Source organism: Lissotriton helveticus, chromosome 5_1 (genome assembly GCF_964261635.1).
Source record: "Lissotriton helveticus chromosome 5_1, aLisHel1.1, whole genome shotgun sequence".
In the NCBI taxonomy this organism is placed as follows: domain Eukaryota; kingdom Metazoa; phylum Chordata; class Amphibia; order Caudata; family Salamandridae; genus Lissotriton; species Lissotriton helveticus.
Genome location: NC_136065.1, coordinates 827,678,417 through 827,702,071, shown reverse-complemented (window position 1 = coordinate 827,702,071; position 23,655 = coordinate 827,678,417). Strand labels below are relative to the sequence as shown.

General features: G+C 43.5%; 1 protein-coding gene across 1 annotated transcript in view; it reads right to left on the bottom strand.

Moving 5' to 3' along the window:
* Window positions 1–23,655, bottom strand: part of OPN4 (opsin 4) — a 1,087,721-nt gene that overhangs the window by 417,664 nt on the left and 646,402 nt on the right. Inside the window, exon 6 of the mRNA XM_078641099.1 lies at window positions 8,376–8,537. Within this exon, the coding sequence (XP_078497225.1) occupies window positions 8,376–8,537 (162 nt within the window). The remainder of the gene's footprint in view (window positions 1–8,375; window positions 8,538–23,655) is intronic.

Below are 23,655 nucleotides of genomic sequence, written 5' to 3'. Positions count from 1 at the left end.
GCTTTTCCACCTACACCAATCTCAACAAGCCTTTGGATCAAGATAGAGTGTGCGATGGTGTCGAATGCGGCAGATAGATCGAGTTGTACTGGCCTAGGTGGATGACCTTCAGCCAAGGAGAGTTGGATGGTGTCTAGTACTGCCACCAGTGCTGTTTCTGTGCTGTATCAGGCACAAAAACCTGACTTGGGAGGGGTCCAGCAGGGAGAAGCTTTTCAGGAAAGACGTGAGCTGCTTATTAACCAGCGGCTGTAATATTTTGCTGAGGTAAGGGAGCAACAATATCAGCCTATAGTTGGCTAGCTCTAAAGGGTCGCTCGTAGGTTTCTTTAGGACCTGGGCTGCTTTCCATTTAACAGGAAGAGTTTCGGTGCATATGAACTGATTACACAGACCCATAATTTTGGGAAAAAGTGCTGGGGCATGGGTCACCATGATGTTGGGAGGGGAGGGGAGTGGTCCTCTGGCGAACCTGATTTGATCTTATTCATCAAGTCGAAGACTTCCCTGGAGGTGACAGGATCAAAATTTCCCAAGCGGGTCGGTGGTTACTGAAGTGAGGAAGTGTGTGGAGCTCTGGAATTCTTCCATATTGAGACTGATATCTGGGTGCAATGTGGAGGTAGGGGGTGGATTAGCACGATGTGAAAGATGGAAGTGATTCCTTCCTCCATGGTCTAATCATTTTAGGTGCTGCTGTCTTATGTGTTAATGATTCTCCAGTACAGACCTGGACCATCGGTCTGTGAGAATCTACCTGTGGATTTGGCATATTGATAAAAATAAGGTCCAACGTATGACCTGTTATATGAGTGGGGCCTGAGATCATTTGATACAGTCCCAACGATTCAAGGTCTGTAAAAAGACATATTATTTCTCTTTCTGAGTACAGTTCTGCATGGTAGTTAAAGTCTGCATCAGCATGAAGATGTCAGATGTCAGTATGTGAGGTGCCAGATGCTCAATCAGTTTATTACTGAAAATTTGTTTTGGACCTGAAAGGCAGTAAATTAATACACCTTCCAGACCACATTCATACATGTCTCCAGTTTGAAAACACAGAGCTCTGTCCAGTCGCTGAGCAGTGAGTCCAATAAAGTGATTTTGTCAGGATTGTGGAAGGCAATGGCAGCTCACCCACCAGTTTTGTTCTCGCTATCTAGTCTGATCAGTCTATATTCGGGGGTAATGATATAGGGATATAGGAGAGCGCTGCATGGTGAAGCCAGGTTTTGGTAATAAAGCAGATATCAGATTTGCCAGTAACAAGTAGATCCCATAGTTGAACAGCATGTTTGGGAATGGAGCACGGATTACAATGAAGGCCACATAGCTGAAATTGGTTTGTTTTGAGGCTCTGCAGTGGTTCTACTGCTAAGTTCTGGAGGGAAAAGACTGTCCAGTGCTCTTTCTGACTGGATTTATTATCACTATGAAATTTACAGATCTTCTGAGGGTAAGGAGAGAGCATGTGAAGCTGCAAGATTTGCATATGGGAAGGCCTTCCTCTACCAAACGCAGACTTCAAGTGCAGTACAATTTAGGGATGCGAGAAAGGATGGACTCATCCCTAATAGCTTTGAGCTGGTATATTGTATGAGAGGCATTTGCTTAACTTTTTAGAAAAGGAGCAGGATGCCAGGCAACTGCTGGCATTCAGGCACAGATGGGTGCAGACAGGCGTCGGTGGCACACCTGATGCGCGCATTCGCTGCATGTCTGTGCCAAGAAGCCTCTTTTGCATCCTAGCGCTTTGGAAGAGTGGACTGCCGACCACGTTATAAAATGTCAGTGGGAGTACTCTTTCTAAGCCAAATAATGTAGTGCTAGTTGTGCTGATTCCCTCTGCTCAAGCGGCATGAGCCGTGGCTGACCAGGGAGACCAATTTTGTGCAAAATAAGCAAAGTCAGTTTTGGCAGGGAAACTGGGGTGGAACAATTTCAGAAGTGACTTTGTGCTGTGCAAAAGAATCACCAATAATTCAATTAATAAAACACATAAAATACAGTAAACTGCTTAACACAATATTTTAAAAATTACTTAAAACACAGTAAGTGCGATCTAGGTAGAGTAAAAGAGGAGATACCTGTTAAGAGATACGTGTCCGTGTCAGGAAGCCTCTTTTGTAGCCCTAAGGCTTTGGAAGACTAGACTGCCAACTGTACTATTAAATGGCGGTCATAGTAGTCTTTCCGATTCACCTAATGTGGTGCTAGTTGTGCTGGTTCCTTCCGCTTAGACAGCATGAGCCGTGGTGGATCAGGGAGACCAATTGTGTGCAAAATAAGGACGTTGGTAGGGAAATTGGGGTGGAGCAATTGCAGAATAAAGTGACTATGTGTTGTGCAAAAGAATCACCAATAATTCAATTCATGAAACATATAAAATACAGTAAATTCCTTAAAACAGATGTTTTAAATTACTTAAAATACAGTAGGGATGATCAAAGTAGAGGAAAACAGAAGCGAGCCGTTATGCGCTGGTGGGTTGTGGAATTCTTGTGAAGGTGGCCCAATTGCAAATGGCAGACCCTTTCCAGATTCATTTAATCGAATCAGAGGACAGCCAGATCATGTGCACTGTGTCATTGATGTATTTATTGACAATCAGCCTTGCTTCTAAATGTTTAAGTCTAGGAATTCTACTAATAGCTATAATAAGGTAAAACAATGCCAACACAGGAATACAGAGGAAATCTCATTTCAATGTAAGTATTATTAATAGGATTTGATTGGACTTTTAAGAGAAGTTAATATTTTGGATGCATATTGTATTTATAATCTGGCAAATCTAAATGGGTGACATAATCTCTAATTTTTTCCAGCATTTCATGTTACGATTGTTACACAAAATTCACAAAATTACGCCTATTGGTGTAATTTGGGCCATAAATGCAAAGCTCCCATCTCCGAGATCCAGGAACAATGTGAATGACCAGAACATGAGCTGCTGTTGTTCGCTGCAAATGGTTTTATTGGGCTATTGTTTAGGGAAAAAGCATCTTATCATCCAAAATGGACATGAGGACCTATTTCACACTAGAATATAGGACTAAATCTGTATTTTGTGTAATTTTGCGTAGTTTTTCGAACCCCAAGAATTTTTGGGGTGAATTTCTGACAATCCTAGCAGACAGACCCTTATCCAGTTTTCAGATATTCACTTCTTTAGGCAACATGCAAAATTGTCATTATTTGCATCTATTATCCAAAAGTTCAGTATAGGTTCCAAGGATTTTATGGGGAAGGAATGCTATTTACGATCCCTTCTGCTGGAATTTGTCGCAGCTGACAACCCAAATGGAAGCACACTGAATCTAGTAACACCTGATTACAGGTGCCCCTTTAAATTGCGATCCCTCACCAAACATAGATTTGTGCAGGAATCATAGCTATAAGTGGTACAAAGTTTATCATACCCAGTAATTACAAGGTATAATAACATTTGCAGCACTTATTAAAGTTGAAAAGGTCAAGCCTGCAGAAATTTAATGGGGTAAAAATGTCCAGTAACTACCAAACTTGCATCAAAATCTTCAGATTCTTCCCTATTACTAAGAAAAAAGACTCAAAATAGTTGCTATTTATCACACCTGATAAATTCTGAACCCAGAGGTTTGGAATGTTTTGGGTGCAATAAATTACAGTTACCACTATTAGGCACTAGTAAAAGATTGCCAGATATCTATGCCTTCTTCTCACCTATTTATGGTCTCAAGTCCCTGCAGGGAATAGGTGACAAATAGGTAAGGAGATGGTAAACATCTTTGACGAATGTTTGAGTACAAGGTACACCCGTGTCTAGCACCTTATTGGACATAACATGTATACCAAAAAAAAAGTGAGTTGAGAAATCGCAGGCTCGTTGGTATGAATAACATCTGCAAGTATGTGAATTTCAGTTATAATCCTCTAGACGAATGGTGTACTGAAGTGGTAAAAATATACCCAAGTGGGATTAAATAGGGTTCCTAGGTCAGTACTGAAGAAAGCCATATGACCCGGCAGATCATTTAGCGGAAATATGTAGACTTCTTGAAGCTGGAGCAATTAACACTTTCCAAGAGCTTCAAACTTGTTTTTAATCTTGCCAGTGGATCCATAAATAAATTAAGGAAGTGGAGTATCCCCAGGTGAATGTTTTTTTCTGAGATAACCTGTCTTCAAAAGAAGTGCTACCTTGATAGTCAAGGAAGAGCCTGTCCAGTTACAGGTGTTATGTTAGTGACGACTAAAAGATGAAGCCTGTCATTAAGATTCCTAAGTGGGTGAGATTATTTTTAAAATAGCAATGAATGCCTTTCTAGGACTAGGTACAGAGAAAGTTTAATTGATGAAAGTGGGTTTTCCATCTAGCAGGAGTAAATACAATGTAACTATATCCACTTTCTAACAAGCCACAAGATCAGATTCCCTACTAGAGTGTTTTATAAATGATTGTATTTTTTGACCTCCTGTCTTGGTTACCTTTCAATGAATACCAGCTCTTCCATACAAGGATTTCTATGAAGGATCCATAGTTGCTGGTCACCAGTGAAGGACTCCTTGATGATTTGGAGAATAACACAGATTCAGGTGTTGCGGTTGGGCAATATTTTAATCCCACCTCAAAATGGGTGACTACTGCGTCACAAGGTAATGCGTTAGCAGTCATCCAGGTGGGACTTCTTATGAAACCATTTATAGAGGGAGCTATTCATCTTACATATAAAACTAAGTCCTGATGAAGTTCAGTGTTGTTGAACGAAATGCGTTGGCTGTAACCTTGGCTGTTTTTATGAACATACATCAAAATTTCAATAAAGGAGATAACTAATATCTCATTTGGACATTTTTGTGGTTGGGTGCACCATTCTGTGGTCTGTCTTTACGTATTTCTGCTTAGCAGTGGTTTCAAGCAACGGCTGATACCTTGGATGAAGTCCACCGTTCTACAATTGTACGGACCTATGTGGGAGGTGCAGTTTCAGATGTACACCATTGCAGTTGATGATCACAAACACTTCTGTGTTTCTCCAGCACAGTATTACCATACAGCACAAATTTGTAGGATTTAATTCAAATGTATATATTCACATTTCAAATGGTCTTCTCCCAATTAGAATGTCAAATTTACTAAGACCTCTAGCTACCAAAGTGGCGTCTCTAGACGAATTTTAGAGGGAGCACACACTGGGCCACAGATAAGACTGATTTGACCATCCTCAAATTCTCTCTCTCTCTCTCTCTCTCTCTGTCTCTCTCTCTCTCTCTCGCTATATATATATATATATATATATATATATATATATATATATATATATATATATATATATATATATATATATATATATATATATATGTATAGGCCACAGATAAGACTGATTTGAACATCCTCAAATTCTCTCTCTCTCTCTCTCTCTCTCTCTCTCTCTCTCTCTCTCTATATATATATATATATATATATATAAATATATATATATATATATATATATATATATATATTCTAATATAATAAAGAGAGAGCCCAAACCTTTGAGGCGGGTAATCTCAGGAACCACAGCACCAATCAAAACACCCAATACAGCGTTGGAAAGGGCAGTTGCAGCAGAAGGACATAGGCTATGCAGACGCCCACCATATACATTTAAAAGGTAAACGAACCGTGCCAGCAAAGTAGTCCCTTGTGGGCGTGACTGCGTTGTGCTGTGGGCATGTGCTGGGGGCGTGACAAACACTGGGGGCGTGTGGTACGTTCCGCCCTTCATGTCATGTCTCATATCGTGTGCTAATCCCACCCTGCTCCCTTTAAATATCCCTGCACCCCATAATCATAACCCACCCTTACTCCTTAAAATACCCCAACACCCTTAAACACTAATCCATCTTAACCCTATAAATATACCCTGTACCCCAAAACCCAAACCTATCCCTAAACACTAAAATTACCCCTGTACCGCAAAACCCAAACCTATCCCTGAACCCTATAAATGCCCCTGTGCCTCAAAACCCAAACCTACCCCTTTACCCTAAAAATACCCCTGTACCCAAAACCCAAACCTAGCCCTGAACCCTAAAATACCCCTGTACCCGAAAAACCCAAACCTAGCCCTGAACCCTTAAAATACCCCTGTACCCCAAAACCCAAACCTACCCCTGAACCCTAAAAATACCCATGTACCCCAAAACCCAAACCTACCCCTGAACCCTAAAAATATCCCTGTACCCCAAACCCAAACCTAGCCCTGAACCCTAAAAATACCCCTGTACCCCAAAACCCAAACCTATCCCTGAACCCTTAAAATACCCCTGTGCCCCAACACCCAAACCTACCCCTGAACCCTAAAAATACCCCTATACCCCAAAACCCAAACCTAGCCCTGAACCCTAAAAATACCCCTGTACCCCAAAACCCATACCTATCCCTAAACCCTAAAACTACCCCTGTACCCCATAACTCAAAACTATATATGAACCCTTAAAATACCCAAACACCCCAAAACATATACCTCAGTACCCAAAACATATACCCCTTTACCCATACTTACCTTATCCAAACATTAAAAAAAAACATGCTTTTACCATTCATGCATTTACAATGAATTTCGTTGTAAATGTATGCGTGGTAAAAGCATATAAAATGTAATGCCATGCGTTATAATGGCATTGCGGAGTCATGGTACTTTCGTAATGAAAGTATGCGGAGTGATGGTATGCGGAAATAAAGTTGCGGAATAATGGGTGTTGACCCTCCCCCGGTAAGTACATTGGTGGCACGGCGGCCCACATCTCCAGCAACATACTCATATTTTTTCACCACCCATTTCAAAAATGCACAGGTCTCTCTCATTGATGGCCAGCACCGACATACACTTTTAGACACACCTCCCGCCACAAGTTCTAGAATTGCGAACTTTAGAGCTGGGGAGCTACGTTCAAACCTCGGCATCAGCTCAACATCCTGTGATTCCAGGCAAATCGCTTTGTCTCCCCGTGCCTACCACAAATGAATGTGTTCTTCTGTAATGTAAATTATGCTCATGCCATGTTGTCGAGTTCGCGCTATATAACATTGCGAGGAAAAATAAAGTAGGGAAAGTCGCGTTCACACACTACTGAACGCGCACTCTTGAGTGCATCAGTAGTGCACTGTGAATCGGAGCGTTTCACAGGCCTGTCACAGATAAGAAATGCTATCAAAACGAAATCCTACGAAACAATATACTACTGGCTGGCAGCAATTCATACCCGGACAACGTCGGGACGGGCTGCTAGTTAAATTAATGAAGATGATTGAGTTTACTAAACTTATTGAACAGGATGATGCATTTGCATTAACAGAATCCCAGTTTTGTGTTTGAGATACATCTTCAGGGGACAGGGGCTTCCTTCCAAAAAAGGATTCAATACATTGGATGCCAGTGGGTTCCCGTCTGCTCCATAAAATACCAACAGTCCACATGCATGAAGCTTCCACTTTTCCAATGGATATCACCCGCTTCTGGTCAATGGCTTGCAGCTGCAGTTGCTAACCGTTGATTCACAGCACCACACTTCAGAAAGAGTTGGCGATGTCCCTTTGAGGCCTCTTTGCCTTCTAGTTCACAAATAATCACAAACTGTTGTTTACAAGTTGGAAAGTAGTCAGTGGTGGTTCCCCCACATTTTGCCCCTTGCCTCTCTTGATACTGTGCATTATTTAATTGAGTGTATACGAACAGTACCAATGGCAACATTTTGGTAATGGAATATTGTATGTAATTCGTATCAAAAGGGGGTACCCAGTGCTGGCATAGGCACAACTAAGTTAATTTTTATGGCAGAGGGAATAATGCTCAAGAACATTTTGAAACAATCTTGGGAATTGCAGGCAGGTTTCACGCCACACCCCTTTCAATGATCACTGCTACAGGCAAAGGGCTTTGCAGATTGCGACCTGGTGTTTTACGACCGCAAAGGCAGTTTTTTTCAGTTTGCAGGTTTTACGACTGCAAAACAGTTTTGTACATTTGGGCCGCCACGCACAAGGATGGGCATTGCAGAGGGATTTGGAGGGTTAATCACAACTGAGCCTCTCCTCCTAGTGGTGCAGAGCAGTATCCTGGCTTGCTTCAACTCAGAAACAAAATGAATTTCCAACAGTGCAGGCAAATTACTCCACTAAGTATGAAAACTATCCCTTATGGGGAAATTGACGTGTAGTACATCCTCAGTCAATCCAAAAAGGACTTCAGCATCATTCAAATTTGGGAGGCTAACATAAAAAAAGATTTGCTTCGAAAATGTCAGTTCCTCTAGATTTTAGAACTGAAAGAAACCATCAGTATTGCATTTTTAAAGCGCTTTCCTACCCCTTATGAGTCCCATAGAACCTGGCACATGATGTCAATGCTTACCCTGCAAACGCCATTAACGCCACTGCGGAATATGGAGACCAGGAGACAACGTATAAGAGGATGACGATAAGAGCGATTTTGGCCATTTTCCACTCCCTCTTCATCTTCTGAAACTCTTTCTGGTTTGGTTTATGTTCATTAGCGCCAATTGTCTGAACAGCTCTAGGAAAAAAATTAACCCGATTAGTGGTCAAATTGCAGGACATTTACGTGATAAGGTATTTTGAGTATAATTATATTTTGATACGTTTTTGTTTTGCATTTTCTTCCATCATCCATATTAACACTGCCTATAAAGGCAAAAAACATCATTCAAGGAGTTAATTTAAAACCCAGGGCTCTATTACCATCAGTGCACCAGAATCAAAACAGGCCAAAACACAATTTTGATGCCAGTGTTAACAAGCATTTGCAATGCAATAGGTCTCGCATTAGGAAAGTTTGAGCTATTGGTATTTTAAATGTCAATTTTTTTATTTATGTGGTGGTTTTGAAAATAGCGAAATTAATAGCTTTGTCATTTACAATGCCAATACTTTAAACTTTCGCAAATGTGACACCTATAGCATTTGTAATGAAATATGTGTTGTATTTACGCGACTTAGATGTATTGATATTTCAAATAACAATTGCTTTTAATTTTTTTTATAATTAATACTTAAATAAAAGTTATTGTAATTTATAATGGCAATAGCTTAAACTTTAGTAAATAACTTTTGTGAAGATTATGTTCAGTATATTTTATTGTGATGAAAATCCAAGAACAGAAGGGAAATATTAACATCTTTTTGTGACATCTGTAATAAAGCTTGAAACATTGAGAGAACATATTTGAACCAGTTGTTGTTGAATGGTTGCACAGATTGATGATGTGGTGGCGACGAGTGATGCTGTGGCGTTCAGTGATGCGGTGGTAGCGCATAGTGATGTTGTGGTGCCCCTGAGTGATGCTGTGGTGGTGCTGAGTGATGCTGTGGTGATGCGATAGATAGAGTGTAATTATGTGGCGTATACTTATGTGGCACTGAATGGTATTTGGAGTGTATGTTGCATTGAGTGCAGTGTAATTATGTGGCGTGTAATTATGTGGCACTGAGTGGTATTTGGAGTGTATGTTGCATTGAGTACAGTGTAATTATCTGGAGTGTAATTATGTGGCAATGAGTGGTATTTGGAGTGTACGTTGCATTGAGTGCAGTGTAATTGTGTGGCGTGTAATTATGTGGCACTGAGTGGTATTGTTTGGAGTGTATGTTGCATTGTAATTATGTAGCATATAATTATGTGGCACTGAGTGGTATTGTGTGGAGTGTGTGTTGCATTCAGTAGAGTGTAATTATGTGGTGTTTAATTATGTGGCACTGAGTGGTATTTGGAGTGTATGTTGCGTTGAGCACAGTGTAAATATGTAGCATATAATTATGTGGCACTGAGTGGTATTGTGTGGAATGTATGTTGTATTCAGTAGAGTGTAATTGTGTGTGAGGGTGCAGAGTGTGTGAGGGTGATGCAGAGTGTGTGAGTGTGCAGAGTGTGTGAGGGTGCAGTGTGTGAGAGTGCAGAGTGTGTGAGGGTGTAGAGTGTGTGGCCTAAAGTAGTGTGAGGGTGCAGTGTGTGTTGCCTAAAGTAGTGTGAGGGTGCAGTGTGTGTGGCCTAAAGTAGTGTGAGGGTGCAGTGTGTGTGGTCTAAAGTAGTGTGAGGGCGCAGTGTGTGTGTCCTAAAGTAGTGTGAGGGCACAGTGTGTGTGGACTAAACTAGTGTCACGCATACACACATTAAAATACACATACACTGGTGAAGGCTCGCAGACAAACAGAAACAATATGTACATGCTCTCCAACATACACATCAGCTGAAACTTCCCAGAGGCAGTCCTTGACATGCCCTTGTGTGTGAAGTTTTGTTGGTGTTTGGTTGCACCTAGTTCTGTGATATAGTTGTAGGAGAACAGTGTACAGAATAGGGGGGTTGGGGCAGAATGAAGAGGCAGGACAAAATGGACGGGGGAAGTGAAGAGAGGGCAAAGAAGGGAGAATGGATTGAGATGCAGATAGAGAACAGAATAAGGAGGGGGAAAAGAAGGAGAGAAGTAATCTGAATAAGTAGAGGGGAAGAATAAGAGAAAGAGATAGGATGGGTGAAGGAGATTCAATAGAAAACCCGAGAGAACGAAGAGGGCAGAGTTAGGGGAGAAGGCAACAATGAAACAGAAGAGGACAGGAAGCGTAACCGAATGGGAGGAGAAATAAGGTCACTAAAACTCAAATTATTCCCATTGCGATTTCCAAGATATGTTTCTATCTATCTTTTTTTTGTTTTAGAATAATAAATAAGACTGCGGTTCACTTGGGAATCTTGATTTTCTTGGAAGCCAGTCGAGCGGCTGGAAAGCGACAAAAAAATGGTACTAAAAGAGTAGTGGGGAAGATGTGTTATGGCTGCCTGCTGTCCATATGGCGTCGCTGGTCTTTCCTTTGAAGCTTTGTGACAACGACTTCTTAATTTATGTTAGTAGGATCGCCCGAGCGGATTCCTTTGAAGTGTTTGAGGTCTGATGCGGGCTGCAAGCAAACCAAATGGTGTGCGATGTGCACGAGCCAACACATGCACTGTAGGCAATCCGGCTTTGGCAGCATTTCGGAGACCCCTACTAAATATCTTGGCCAAAGCATTGCTTAAGCAATGCCTTAGACGAGAACTAAAAAGGGAACCTAGGTTGGTCATGCTGATTGAACTGGGCGTGCCAGCTAAGTTCCTTTAAAACACCAACTACCCATGCAAACCTTTGGCAACTCCCAGTGGTCCATATACATTCCAGGTCATATGTTACCACATACACAGAAGACTTAAGTGCTGAGGCGATGCATCATTTGGTATTTGCCTGGTGGATGGATTCTTTGAAGGGAGTCGAGGAGCCCATGCACCAAGTGGGCAAATATCTCTGATAAAAAAGTTTTTGGATATGGATAGTAAGGGAGCAGTGCATCTCTAGTGGATGGCTGGAAATATCTGGCAATGCTGCTCTCTGTTTGTTTGGTAGCACAGATACCTAGTTCAAATAGAAACAAAATAGTAATAACACCAGAAGAAATATTCGAAGGCAGCTCCAGAATGTGTCACCACCTAGTAGCGGCTGCTGATTCTTATCTCAAACATCATAGCACAAAAAATCAGGCAATACCTGGTTGTTTGATACATTAATATGTTTTGCAGTAGTGTAGGACGTAAAAAGTGCAGTGACCAGGACAGACACCCTACTGCCAAACGCATGCAGCAAGGACAATAAAAACATGTGACAATCATCAAGATCTTAGAAAACAGCATTTCCTGGAAAAACTGATTACACATTAATAATTGAATTTTTAGTAACTGATCAATTAATTTAAATCATTACAGTAGAAAACAGTAGAGCTTTAGGTGCAAAGTGCAAACCCCAATGTTATTCATATTTCATTTATGCTTAAAACCATTCATAAAAACGTTAAAATGGTCGGACTCAAAAGTTCTGGGCAGCTTGGTGGTACCCCTCAGTGCCTCTCGGGGGCCGCCCTAGTCGCTTCGGCATCATTCGGCATGTCCATTGCAGGAACAAAGTTGCAATCTCGTGACTCCTTTAAGGTGATCCTAATCGGATGCATAGATTTCCCCATTCTCGCTAAAATAATCGTCGTCGATTTGGAGAAGCATATGGCCGAGGCCTCTTTGCAGGTCTTTGCCCCAATGGCAAATCAAATCAGGTGGAGAAGGCGTCTGTGGTCATTGTTTAGTTTGGGGCAACAGCACAGGAGATGCAACAAGGATTCATTCCTAAAGGAGCACAGCCTGCAGTCTATGTTTTCCCTCATACGTGCCCATGTTGAATTGAAGTCAGTGAAACGTAGCGTTATTAATCTCAGAAAAAGGATTTTACTATGGACTTGCGGTGTCAGGGCCTCACTAAGATAGAGTCGGGTTTTCCCCGGCATGTAAGATTTGTTCATTCGCTCTAAGTTGGAGTTGGAGCGGAGGGCTTTGATGTCTTGTGGAAAGGATGTTTCTCGAACTTGCTTGTTTACAGCTCTCTTCCAGGCTGTAAGTGGAATTTGCCGAAGTCGCAGACTAGCTGCCTTTATCTTCAGAGTATTGATACCGAGGCCCAGTTTAATATTTCAAACTGTCCCTACCTCCTCAAAAACGGTTCTCAGTTGGTATCTTAAGGAGTCAGCTGGGGCCCTCAGGGTCCTTAGGTATAACTTTATAAGGTCCCCCTGGCAAGTCAGGTCTGGCCTCTCAAGACCAAGTTCCAAACTCAGCCTTGATTTCTTGGCCGACCTGGGAGCAAGCAGTACTGATTTATATGCTTTGGCTTGGGCTTGGTTCAAAAAGACATCTAGTGATCCTGGGAAGGCCAGGTGACCATATATGATGGCTAGAAGCAGTTTTGCTTTTAATGCAGTCAGTATTGGGGCTGCTGTGGGGCTCCGCAGATGTTGGCTCATCTTTTTTAGCATATGTGTAACATTCCTGGCCTTGAGGTTCAGGTGTTTTCAAGTGATTATTTGCATTAGCCCGCTCTGAGAGCCAAACCCCAAGATATCTGTAGCACTCCACTGTGCCTATTTGTAGATCCCCATGTGCCATAGTGCTTGCTTTTTGAAGCGATATCCCCTGGTTGACCATCAGGGAGTTTGTCTTGTTGAAGGCCCACTTTATTGTGGTCCATTATTGCTGTATCATCAACATATTGTAATAATGGCAGCCTCACACTTCCCAGTCTAGGAGCGACTAAGTTGGCACCTTGCAAGGCAGCTCCCAGATCAGCAGTGCACAAGTTAAAAAGGATGGGAGCCAACACGCAGCCCTGTTTGAGCTTGTTGTTTGTGGCAATTTTTGGGGTAACTGTGTCGGAGCTTGTTTTAAACCACACCCAGGTAACCACGTATAGCTATCTTATTGCATTCAGTAATTTGGATGGTATTCCCCAGTTGTCTAGTTTCCACCATAGCCTTGTGAGGTTTACTTTGTCAAAAGCTGTGCTGTAATCAATGAAACAGCAGAACAGTGGTAGGCTTTTCTTCTTCACCGCCTGAGCTGATAGATGAGCTAGTGCTATAATGTTGTCAAAAGTCGAAGACTGTGACCTGAAGCCGGACTGGTATAAGGGGATGATGCCTTTTTCTTGTACCCAGGACTCCAGCTCCTTCAGAAGAAGTCTAGCGTAGGCCTTTGCTTCAAGGTCGAGAAGGGCGTTAAGCCTGTAGTTTGATGCCTTCAGGGGATCGCCTTTTTTGAAGATAGGGATGCGTATAGAGCCCCTCCAAGATTCTGGTGTCTTTGTTGTGGAAAAGATTTTAAAGAAGAGTGGAGTTAGGATTGCAGCCCAGAAGTCCGGCGCTGTTTTGAATACAGGTGCTTGTAATCTATTCGGCCCTGGGACTCCGTTGTTCCTCATTTTCTTCAAGGTCGTGATCACCATGTTGGTATTGATAAAAACTGGTTTCCTACAGGGTTGCTCTTCCCCAGTGGTCTGGTCTGGTGGAACATTTTCACAGAGGATTCACCAATCTTGGATATTTGTGCTATTTAAATGGCTCTGCCCCACTCCCCAACACCTCCCTTCGGGGCTGCCTTTATTGGAGGAGGCGGGCAAGTATAGTTGAGTGACATGCTTTATCCAGTCCTGCTCCGTCACCCCATTTTCTCTTAGGGCTCCTCGACTACTCAGCTGGTCGATGTGCCTCCACAGCCGGGGGTTATTCTTGACCTTCAGCAGGGAGAACACTTTGAGCCATTCATTCTCTATATATTCATTTTTATGCTCCCACTTTTCTTTCTTAGGGCTGCCCTTTGTGCTGTAACCGACGAGCCTGTAGCTGGTCTGTACCATTTCTTCCTTGCTACTAGGGCCTTGTGGAGTGCATGTTTGCCTTCAAATATAACTTTTGGAGGGCCTTTGCTTACTGCTATTGACATTTCGTTAGTATATGGGAGTTGGGGTTTGGGGTTTCCCAGGTTTAATTGGAGGTCTTCAACGACATTCTGCCAATCCTTCACTGAAGTTGTTTGGGGCAGTGAAGAGCCTTTCTTCTTCAAGTCAAGACAGGCTTGCATCTTCACTCCTATGTTATTCGACCATTTTATCCTCCAAAGGACTTTATACCTTTCCCCCCCTCTCGACTCCCCTATTGGTTGAAAGATGGTGACTGTTGGTACTTCTAGTTGAATCACAGCTCTCAGGGGCCTATGATCACTTTCAGCCCTATCCTCAACTTTAAAGTTGTTTAGTCTGTCTGCGATTGTCTCGTAAACTAAGATGTAGTCAAGGGTCGAGGTGTTACGAAAAGTTGGTTTTGAGCGCCAAGCTGTTAAACATGCTTCCATTTTAAATCTATTTCATAATATTCCGATTCCTCTGCCAAAAAGTTTCTTTTCGAACTTACGCTCCCATTTGATCCGTCTGGTGTGGGGCCAAAAGGGGATTTGGGTTAAATGTCAGATTATGACGTTACCTTGTGACATAGGGGGATATGGAGTTCCTGATCTGCAGCTATATTATTTGCCAGCTCAGTGCAGCTTTGCACAAGCGTGGTACCACCCTGATGCCAGAATTCCCTATCTGCGCCCAAAATCAGACCTGGTCCTCCCAGACACGTTGGCATCGATACTGCCGACAGGTTTCCCTGGGGACCCTAAGGACATTCAAACAGCATCAATTACCAGTTAGGCATGGGAGAAATTGCCACTTACCACTGACACCCCTATTCTCTATTCCTCCGCACTTCCGCTCCCGAATGCAAGATGGCTTCCTATCACTGGTGAGATTCTGGTGCAGCGTACGTGCGCCAAATTCAATATTGTCAAATTGGGTGACTTATTTCCTGACTGACATATATTTGATCCTACTAATGAGTCCAGATTCCCCGAAACCACATCCATGGACCAATTTGCAATAGTGCAATAGCTCCCAACTTCCCGCTTGAGCCTCCATCCTTTCCTCCATTACCTTTGGTAATAGAAAGTGAGAAAAGTATGCACTTGATATCCAAACTATACAAAGCCTGCGCAGATGTCATTCCAGTTACCGATGATAAACTTTGTACTGCGTGGGAATCAGACTTAGGTACGCAAATTACAGATGAGCAGTGGTCTTTCTGTTGCGCAGCCACCAAAAATGTTTCAATTAACAGTCGCCATAAACGTATACACTTTAAATTTTTGCGCAGAACATATATTACTCCGGTACGTTTACATAGGATAGACGCTTCTAGATACCATCATTGTCCCAGATGCAACACTCCTGAAGCAGATTTCACACACCTGGCTTGGAACTGTCCACGCATATACGCATTCTGGGTCCAGGTCTATAACCTAATAAGCGCTATGGTGAAGATCCCAATGGCTCCTCTGCCTGAAATTGCTCTGTTGGGGTATGTTGTACAGTTTCCCTCCAAGGTCCGTAGGTTTGTCGCCATTAGCCTGTTATTGGCTAAAACGGAAGTTGCCATTCATTAGGGTGGGAAGGCTGCTCCATTAGGGAACGGTTGGCTCAACAGTTTAGCCTCATGCTCCATGAAAAGTGAATGGTATTGAACCACTACCCCTCCATCATCCAGACCCAAAGACATATGGGCACCGTTTAGACTTTATTTAGAAGCACAGGAAACAGTCCACACTACGCAGCGAGAACAAGGTATTGTCCCCACGGGTGTTGGGTAAACATTACGGACACATGCCTTCCCCTCTAGCTGAAGTACAATGTATACTTGTTTGAAAATGGGTTATATTTGGGCGATATGCTTAAAGTATTGGTTGAAATCGACATATGTATAGTTCCACTGAATGCTCTTGGGATACGATGTGGGTGTGATATGAAACATTGTGTATTGATTTTTCTTCTTTACTGTCCTATCATGACTGCTTGTATTGAAATGCCTTCTACCGAAACTGCAATTTACATATTGAGATGTAACTAAATACTGAGATCTGGCTACTGGAATTGATCAATATGTTTGGAAATGCTAAATAAAGTTTAAAAAAAACATGCTTCCATTAATATTTGATTTGAACTTAACTTACGATTATCGAAGAGATTGTAGATGGGTCCTGCCCATCCCTTGCTCCGGGGAGGGGGGTTTACTTAATCTAAGTCCTTCAGATTGAAGTCCCCTACTATGATTGCCTGATGCGATTTGTATTTAGTTATTAAATCTTCAAGAGATCGTGTCAACGTGCCCATATAGTGTTTCCTGGTGGTGTGAGCTGAATTGATGTAGCAATTTATTAGCAGGAGGGGGAGCTGGTCTGGATTTAAGTTCAGACCTTCAATTAATAGGACTTGTATTCCTGGGGTGGTAGATTGGATCCCTGTGTTCCCGAGCCTACAGGCATGTTTTATAAAGACTGACAATCCACCCGATGGACGACCGAAGATGTTCCTTTTGGTTGCTGCTATGTGATGTTCGTAGTACCCTGCTAATGGGGTGCCAGACAGAGCCCATGTCTCTAGGAAGCATAATATGTTGCCCTTCTCTAGGAACGCCTACAATTTATTCCCTTTTGTGATTTTACTGGTCCCTGCATTGTTCCAGGAGATTATGGTCAGTTGCTGCTTACTTAGGTTTGTTTGTTCCCCTAGGCTCAGCTCGGCAACGCCGAGTGCCGCAGCTGTTAGGAATAATGCAGCCTCATTCCTGAAATTCTTGTTTGATCTGAAGCAAGGTTGCTTGAGTGGACGGCCTGCTGATTATTTAGAAATGAAATCTCAGTTCCCGTTGGAGCATTGAAGCTAGTCCAACTGCTACCATGGGCCACCTGGCTGTTGGTCCCACGCAACACGGACCAAGTGTCCGTAACTCCTTTATTCTCTGCTAGGATATGTGGATATTTGGGTTGTCAAACAAACCAGAGAAGAAAGGGTCGGAGGGAAAAATATTTAGAGACCTGCCCAGGGTGGAATCCCCTATTTAATCAATTCACTAACAAAAAACACACACTGGGGGTCTATATCAGGGCCTCGCATGCTCTAAATAATCAAAACATCAAAAAACACCACTGACTAAGTAAGTGGATCTTTGCTGAGGCTATGTACCGTGTATCTAACTCATAAACTACCAACCTATGTAACCTATGTATTGGAATTCACTTCAAATGTCGAATAGACCCATACAGAGAAGACATGGCTGTGACCACGCAATATGTGTGACTGTAAAAATGGTAATGATTGTCTAAATATTCTCAAATAGGGCATATTCTACTACCTATAAGCATAATACTATTTTCTCTATAATACAACAATTTTTGGTGGTGAGGAAAGCTCCATGAGTAAATATATGCACCATTGTCTTTTCATTAATGGCCCCATGTTGGTTGAATAGCCTGTGACGATTCATCTGGTGATTTGATCTTTGATAAATACTTTCCTTTTCAGCCATTCGTATTATCTACTAATTTTTACAATTTTTATAGTAATAAATTTTAGATGGCTGTTGATATCAATCTACTGTACTTATGCCATCTTCTATGGTCAGGTGGAAGTGTTTTTGGCGTATGATTAAATAACAACTGAAGAACCACATCGCTTCACGCGATGACTTGCTTTTGTAGTTCCACTCTCAGCTCATGCGAGAGTACTACACAAGAACTACATTCCTCGACGCGATGACGCGTTTTTGTAGTTCACCGTTCCACTCTCAGCTCACGCGATAGTACTATTAAGAACTACATTCCTCGACGCGATGACGCGTTTTCGTAGTTCACCGTTCATCTCGCGTTCGAGAGATAGATCACTTGGAACGCGGAACGGGACAGGATAGTCCAAAAGTATGTGATCGGCGTATGCTAAAACAGCGTGGCTTCTACTCATGGGGTATGTAATACATCAACACCGCACGCTGTTATGCACAAGGGGAACGAACATCGCGAAGTTGGCTCCGCCCCCCCATACATGTTTATAAGCATTCAGCACACCGCCCTCGTTGCCTCCCTCTGAGCTCGGACGAAAGCGACGAGGCAACGACGGATAGGTGAGTAGAGCACTTAGTTAGATTAAGAGTTAAGGTAGTAGGGATGCAGGACTTTACATGCCTTATCAATAATCTGGTTGTGTCAGGTATACAACAGACTTTCTTCCTCTTGTCTAATGTTACTACAAATACTGATCAATACGATACAGTACACATTGTCTTCTGACCCAGTGATGCATAGTCTGATATGGTCCCCTGTACTCCCCTGGGAGGGGGCCGGTTCACCCTTTTAGATTAGAGATTTGGTTAAAGCTCCAAAAGGTTCTGAAATTACAAGGGTGTCAGTAAAGAAAGTTAGGAGAGAGACTAGGCTACTTTAGCCTATGGCTTCTCCTTTTTACCCCCTTTTTCTTTACCCTTTCAGAGTGGGGCCTCATTTTTTCCTGAGCAATGGACCAGGAGAGGTGAGGCATGCTCCCTGTACAATGCAGGTCAGTATACACATAAAAAACACAGTTACCTAGGTATGGAACTAATACCAACCAGTAATCTTTGTTTTGGGACTCACGTTATATATTTCTGTATATTTCTTTGCGAACAGATACAACCGATACTGCTTGATACTGAGGACTCAGAACAACATGTTTGACACAGTTGTATCCTTTGATTTATTTAGTTACATTTTTTCACTTTTATGCAGTAGCAAACGTTAAGGACTGTGGCCCTGAAGAAAGCCGTGGGATTTGTTTCCCTAGAGGCTGAAACATGTTGGCCCTATATATGCAGTTATATGGTTAGACTGCATCTTTGCACTGTTCCTGGTTTTAGTAAGGGAGCGATCAAGTGATATTAAAGTTTTGTATGGATCTTCTATCCTTTTTTAAACTCACCTCACTATATAATTTTGCACTGCACTGGACTGGACTCCATCACGATCACAGCTCGTAAGGTCTTCACTACATCTAGAGATGTGACCCAGGCACTTATAGGGTATGGATTAGTCTCAATGATCATGGGACAACACCATTCCTACGTGGATGACCAAATGAGAATACATGATCTACATCTGACGTTGATGGACATCCATTTCTTCTCTGTATGGGTCCATTCGACATTTGAAGTGAATTCCAATACATAGGTTACATAGGTTGGCAGTTTATGAGTTAGCTACACGGTACATAGCCTCAGCAAAGATCCACTTACTTAGTCAGCGGTGTTTTTTGATGTTTTGATTATTTAGAGCACGCGAGGCCCTGATATAGACCCCCAGTGTGTGTTTTTAGATATTTGGGTTGTGGCAGCAGCTGGACATTTATGCCCCACTCAGCAAGCTGTGACGATTCGTCCAGAACTGCTTGTTGGAGACTCTTTTGCTGCAGACCCACCTCAGTGGATTCCCCATGAGTGTACCCTGGAGTCTCATAAATCTGACCCAATCCAGATCTTCCGTTCGGATTTGTTCCAGGGTGGCTAGATGTTTTAAGAGGCGTAGAGTATTACTCCTGTTCAGGATGTCATGCTGTCCCGTAATATGATATCTCGGGTTAAGAGCCACCTCATGAATGATGGTTGTGGAGTCTATAGCTGAAGCAACTGCTATTGCTGGGGGACAAGCTTCCGCTCCTAGCAATAGGCTTGTGCTCGCAGGGTGTTTCGGGGTATTGACAGCTTACTTGATGGTTTCCCCTTTATGTGGGCTCCATGCACTTATCTCCATTGCAGTGCCTGACTGAGAATGCAGTGAAACCTCCGTGATTGGTTGTGAAATAGCTGTCCTTGCCTGGGCACTTTTGTCCAGAATCTTAGGAGATGTACCACCTGCTATTTCGTGTTCTGGAGGAGAACTTGGTCTGTCAGGAATCATGGGCATTCTTACAGTAGATTGTCTTTGTGTTACTGTCTGGTCTTGATGGTATCCATGTGTAAGGCCAGGCGAGGCGTCCAACTTGCCCCCCAGCTTGCCTGTGAATACTGGATAAAGCTGTCTTTTAGTTTTTTTGCTTTGTGAAGGGGAATGGTTTACATTTAGTGACTGCGATCGTCTCTGTTGTATTTTTTTTATTTGTTATTTGTTTCTTCAGCTCTTTTTTGCTCTCCTAGATAGGGGGCTTCTAGCATGTCTATTGAGCTTGGAGCACCAAGATCGTGAGTGATTATTGGCAGGACGTCACATTCCCTCCCCTTTATCCTGTGTTCGCCTGGAGTTACATCGCACCCTTTAACGGGGTTCACTGGTCCTCGCGCTTGAATCTGTTTGTCTCCATCTGTTGGCCTCAGGCTTGATGGAGCTGCCTCCTTCCTCCTTAGGTTAGAATGATATTTGTTTACGACCACCCATCCATCTGTTGTGCTGGACGTCGTTGAGCCCTTGCTTCCTCTGACAGTCTCAACAATGTCTGCTAGAACCTCAGGAAGAGAGGCCCACTTGTCAATGAGTGCTGGGCAGGAGCATAGACCAGGCTTGGTGTTGAAGTACTGGCAATTCTGTTTTCCAGGTCTTCCACCTTTGACTAGGCAGATTGCTATTGATTGCAGGAGGTCAATTTGGACCTCCATCTTTGATGATTGCCACAGTAATGCTCTGCTAAAGGAGCTTATTGAGCTGTTGATTTCATCTGAGCAAAACCAAAGGGGGCAATGGACGGAGTGTTGAACATTGCAAGCACTCACCCCAGTAAACTGATCTGGGTTTAATCCGTCATCATTCTTTAGCTCACTTCACCACCCCAGTTCAGACATGGCTACATGCAAATCAGTCTGACCCTGTTCCTCATGGCAACAGTCCAGCCCGAACTGCCAAGCCATGTCTCCCCAGGACCGGAAACAAGCATCCTGGGACCAGTTTCTGGCTAATCAGCCGTCATCAGCCAGGCTAGCTTGAATCCAGTGGCAAAGTGAGCAAGGGACCCACGTCTGGGCATACCCTGCCAACTTAGGGTGAACAAAGCAAAACCAAAGGGGACGATGGATGGAGAACATGATTTGTGGGTCTTCATTAATGTTTTTGTTTGATTGATTAAGGTCCGGCATGGTGTCCTATGAAGGCTCCCCTCGGAGTTCTAATAGCCCCAGCAATTTTGGGGTTAGCTACAGAGTTCTTTCAATCTTTTGCCCCAGTTTCTGGAAAAAAGAGGCAGTAAAGTCCCCGGCCACTGGAGACTCTAAAGGAATATTGGCAGTGGGTGAAACCGCAATTGCAACATATGAGGCTGTTGGAAGGGTGATATCATAGGCTCGATGTTCCTGCCTTCCCGTTCGTGATTCTCAGACAGATGTATTTGTACCACTGTCACTGGTGCATGTTCCTCATTTATCACTGTTGCCTCCTGATACCAGTTGATTGAGGAGTCAAGCGCCTTTTCTTCAAGTGTGGATATGTTATCCCCAGTGGATGCCTCGATGGCAAGAAGGGAGCCTTCCACTTCCACCCCCCCAACATGCCGGGCTTGGGGACTATCCTCTTTTAGGGCCGTGGGGATGGCAATGGTGGATCATTCCAATCTCTTTTGTGTCAAAAATTTCCTGATGTATTGACATGTCAGGACTGATGACCTGAGAATTGTCCATTTGACATCCCTAAATAATATAGCGTGTATAGTACTAGGGCTCCCACTTTTTGGGATGTAGAGCAGAATTAAACCCCTTTGCGAGGCGGCTGATAGAGTTTTATTAGAGCTCAGGGGCAGAACTGTGCTCCTTGTGATCCTTTTGGTAGGTGGCTGCAGGCTATCTTTCCCCTCTGAGGTCGTTGTTGCATGGCCAATGTCCTTCTTTTTTGGCCCCATCTGCTGACTGGCTGTGTTGAAGGAGCACTATTACTGCCTTTATCTTATCCGCCCGGTTCATCAGTACACAGTTAGTCCGCAGTTTGTATGAACCCCCTTGCTAAGATTGCTACGGCAGCTCCCTGGGACTGCAGGTGGTTTGCGGGTGATATAGTTGTTTGGATTTTTCTCTGCTTCTTGCTTCTTTGCTCCTTTGCTTGCTTGCTTCTTCACTTAGCCCACTCCTCAGCGTGGGGCTCGGGGGGGCTCAGAGGTCAGACATTCCCACCTCTCAGCTTAAATAATTGCACTGTACCACTGTGCTACCTCACTTCGGTATTGTGCAGTGCAGTGGGGCAGAAGGGCAGGGTGGGGGAGGTTCCTTTGCGGACTTATTTCTTGCTTGTTTTCTGGCTAGGGTGGTAGGAGAGCAGTTGCGCTAAACATGGCTTGTTTACAGCCCCCAGCTTCCGCAACTTCCACTTCCCCCCACACAAAAAGGCAATCAACACCCCTGCCCCTAAAAAGCTTGCGGCTATACGTGGTTGCTGGGTGGGCGGTGTCAAGCTTCATTGGTCACTGGTGGCTGGTTCAGTACAGAAGGAGAAGTGGTTATAGATATGTTGATGATGCTGGAGATGCTGGGGGTAGCCTGGGTCAGTGTTTTTTTTCTTTTTCCTCTCTAGGGCAAGTGGGACTTATAAGGAGGCCACAGGGTGCACACAGAGCTAGCCCGGGCTGCCTCCACGGACCCCCCTGTGGTGCGCACTTAGTGGCCACCGACTGACGGTGACCACACTCGCCGGGAGCAAAGCAGGCAGAACAGGCAAAGCAGGCAGAGCAGGGAGAACACCCCCGCAGGTGATTCAGCACGAGGACAGAATGGCTGGTGCCTGTCTGATTGTTTGACGGTGGCCGGGTTCACCCCGGCAGCTCTCCTCGCGGCTCTGCTCCGCTCACGTGCTGCTCAGGTTCAGGCTCTAACTCACGGCGGATGCGAAAGCACTGACTGGATCAGAGCTACAATCAGGCCCGGTTCTAGAGGGTGGGCCGGGTGGGCCAGGCCCACCCAAACATGAGCCTGGCCCACCCAAACATGAGCCTTGGCCCTCGCAGTGAACCTGCCACCGATGTACAACAATAAAAACTGTTCAGATAACTTGTGATTTACGATCCTGCTGGAGAGCAACCATTTGTTGGTAGTTTTTAAATGCAGATAAACTGAATTTTATGGGAATAGCTCAGTGGGTTACTACCACTGTCACAGAAATCCTTGTGTCAGTTGCAGTTCAGAAGTTACTATCCTAACAAAGGACAGTGACCTATGAACTGTCATCAAAGAGCTGCATACAAACTTCGCTTTTTGTGTTGTGATATAGTTAGAACTTCTCTATTCCTTCATTATTCTAATGTTACTAAAAATAGTTTGTTCGGGTAGTTATACATTTTTATCAGTAAAGCCAACCCCCAACCACTGAAGTATTCTTTAAATCCTGAGTTTGTGCTACTCCAGACCAAACCCCCGTAAAATAAATTGCCCACCAGTGTTGATGAAGTGATTTCTACACCATGTAA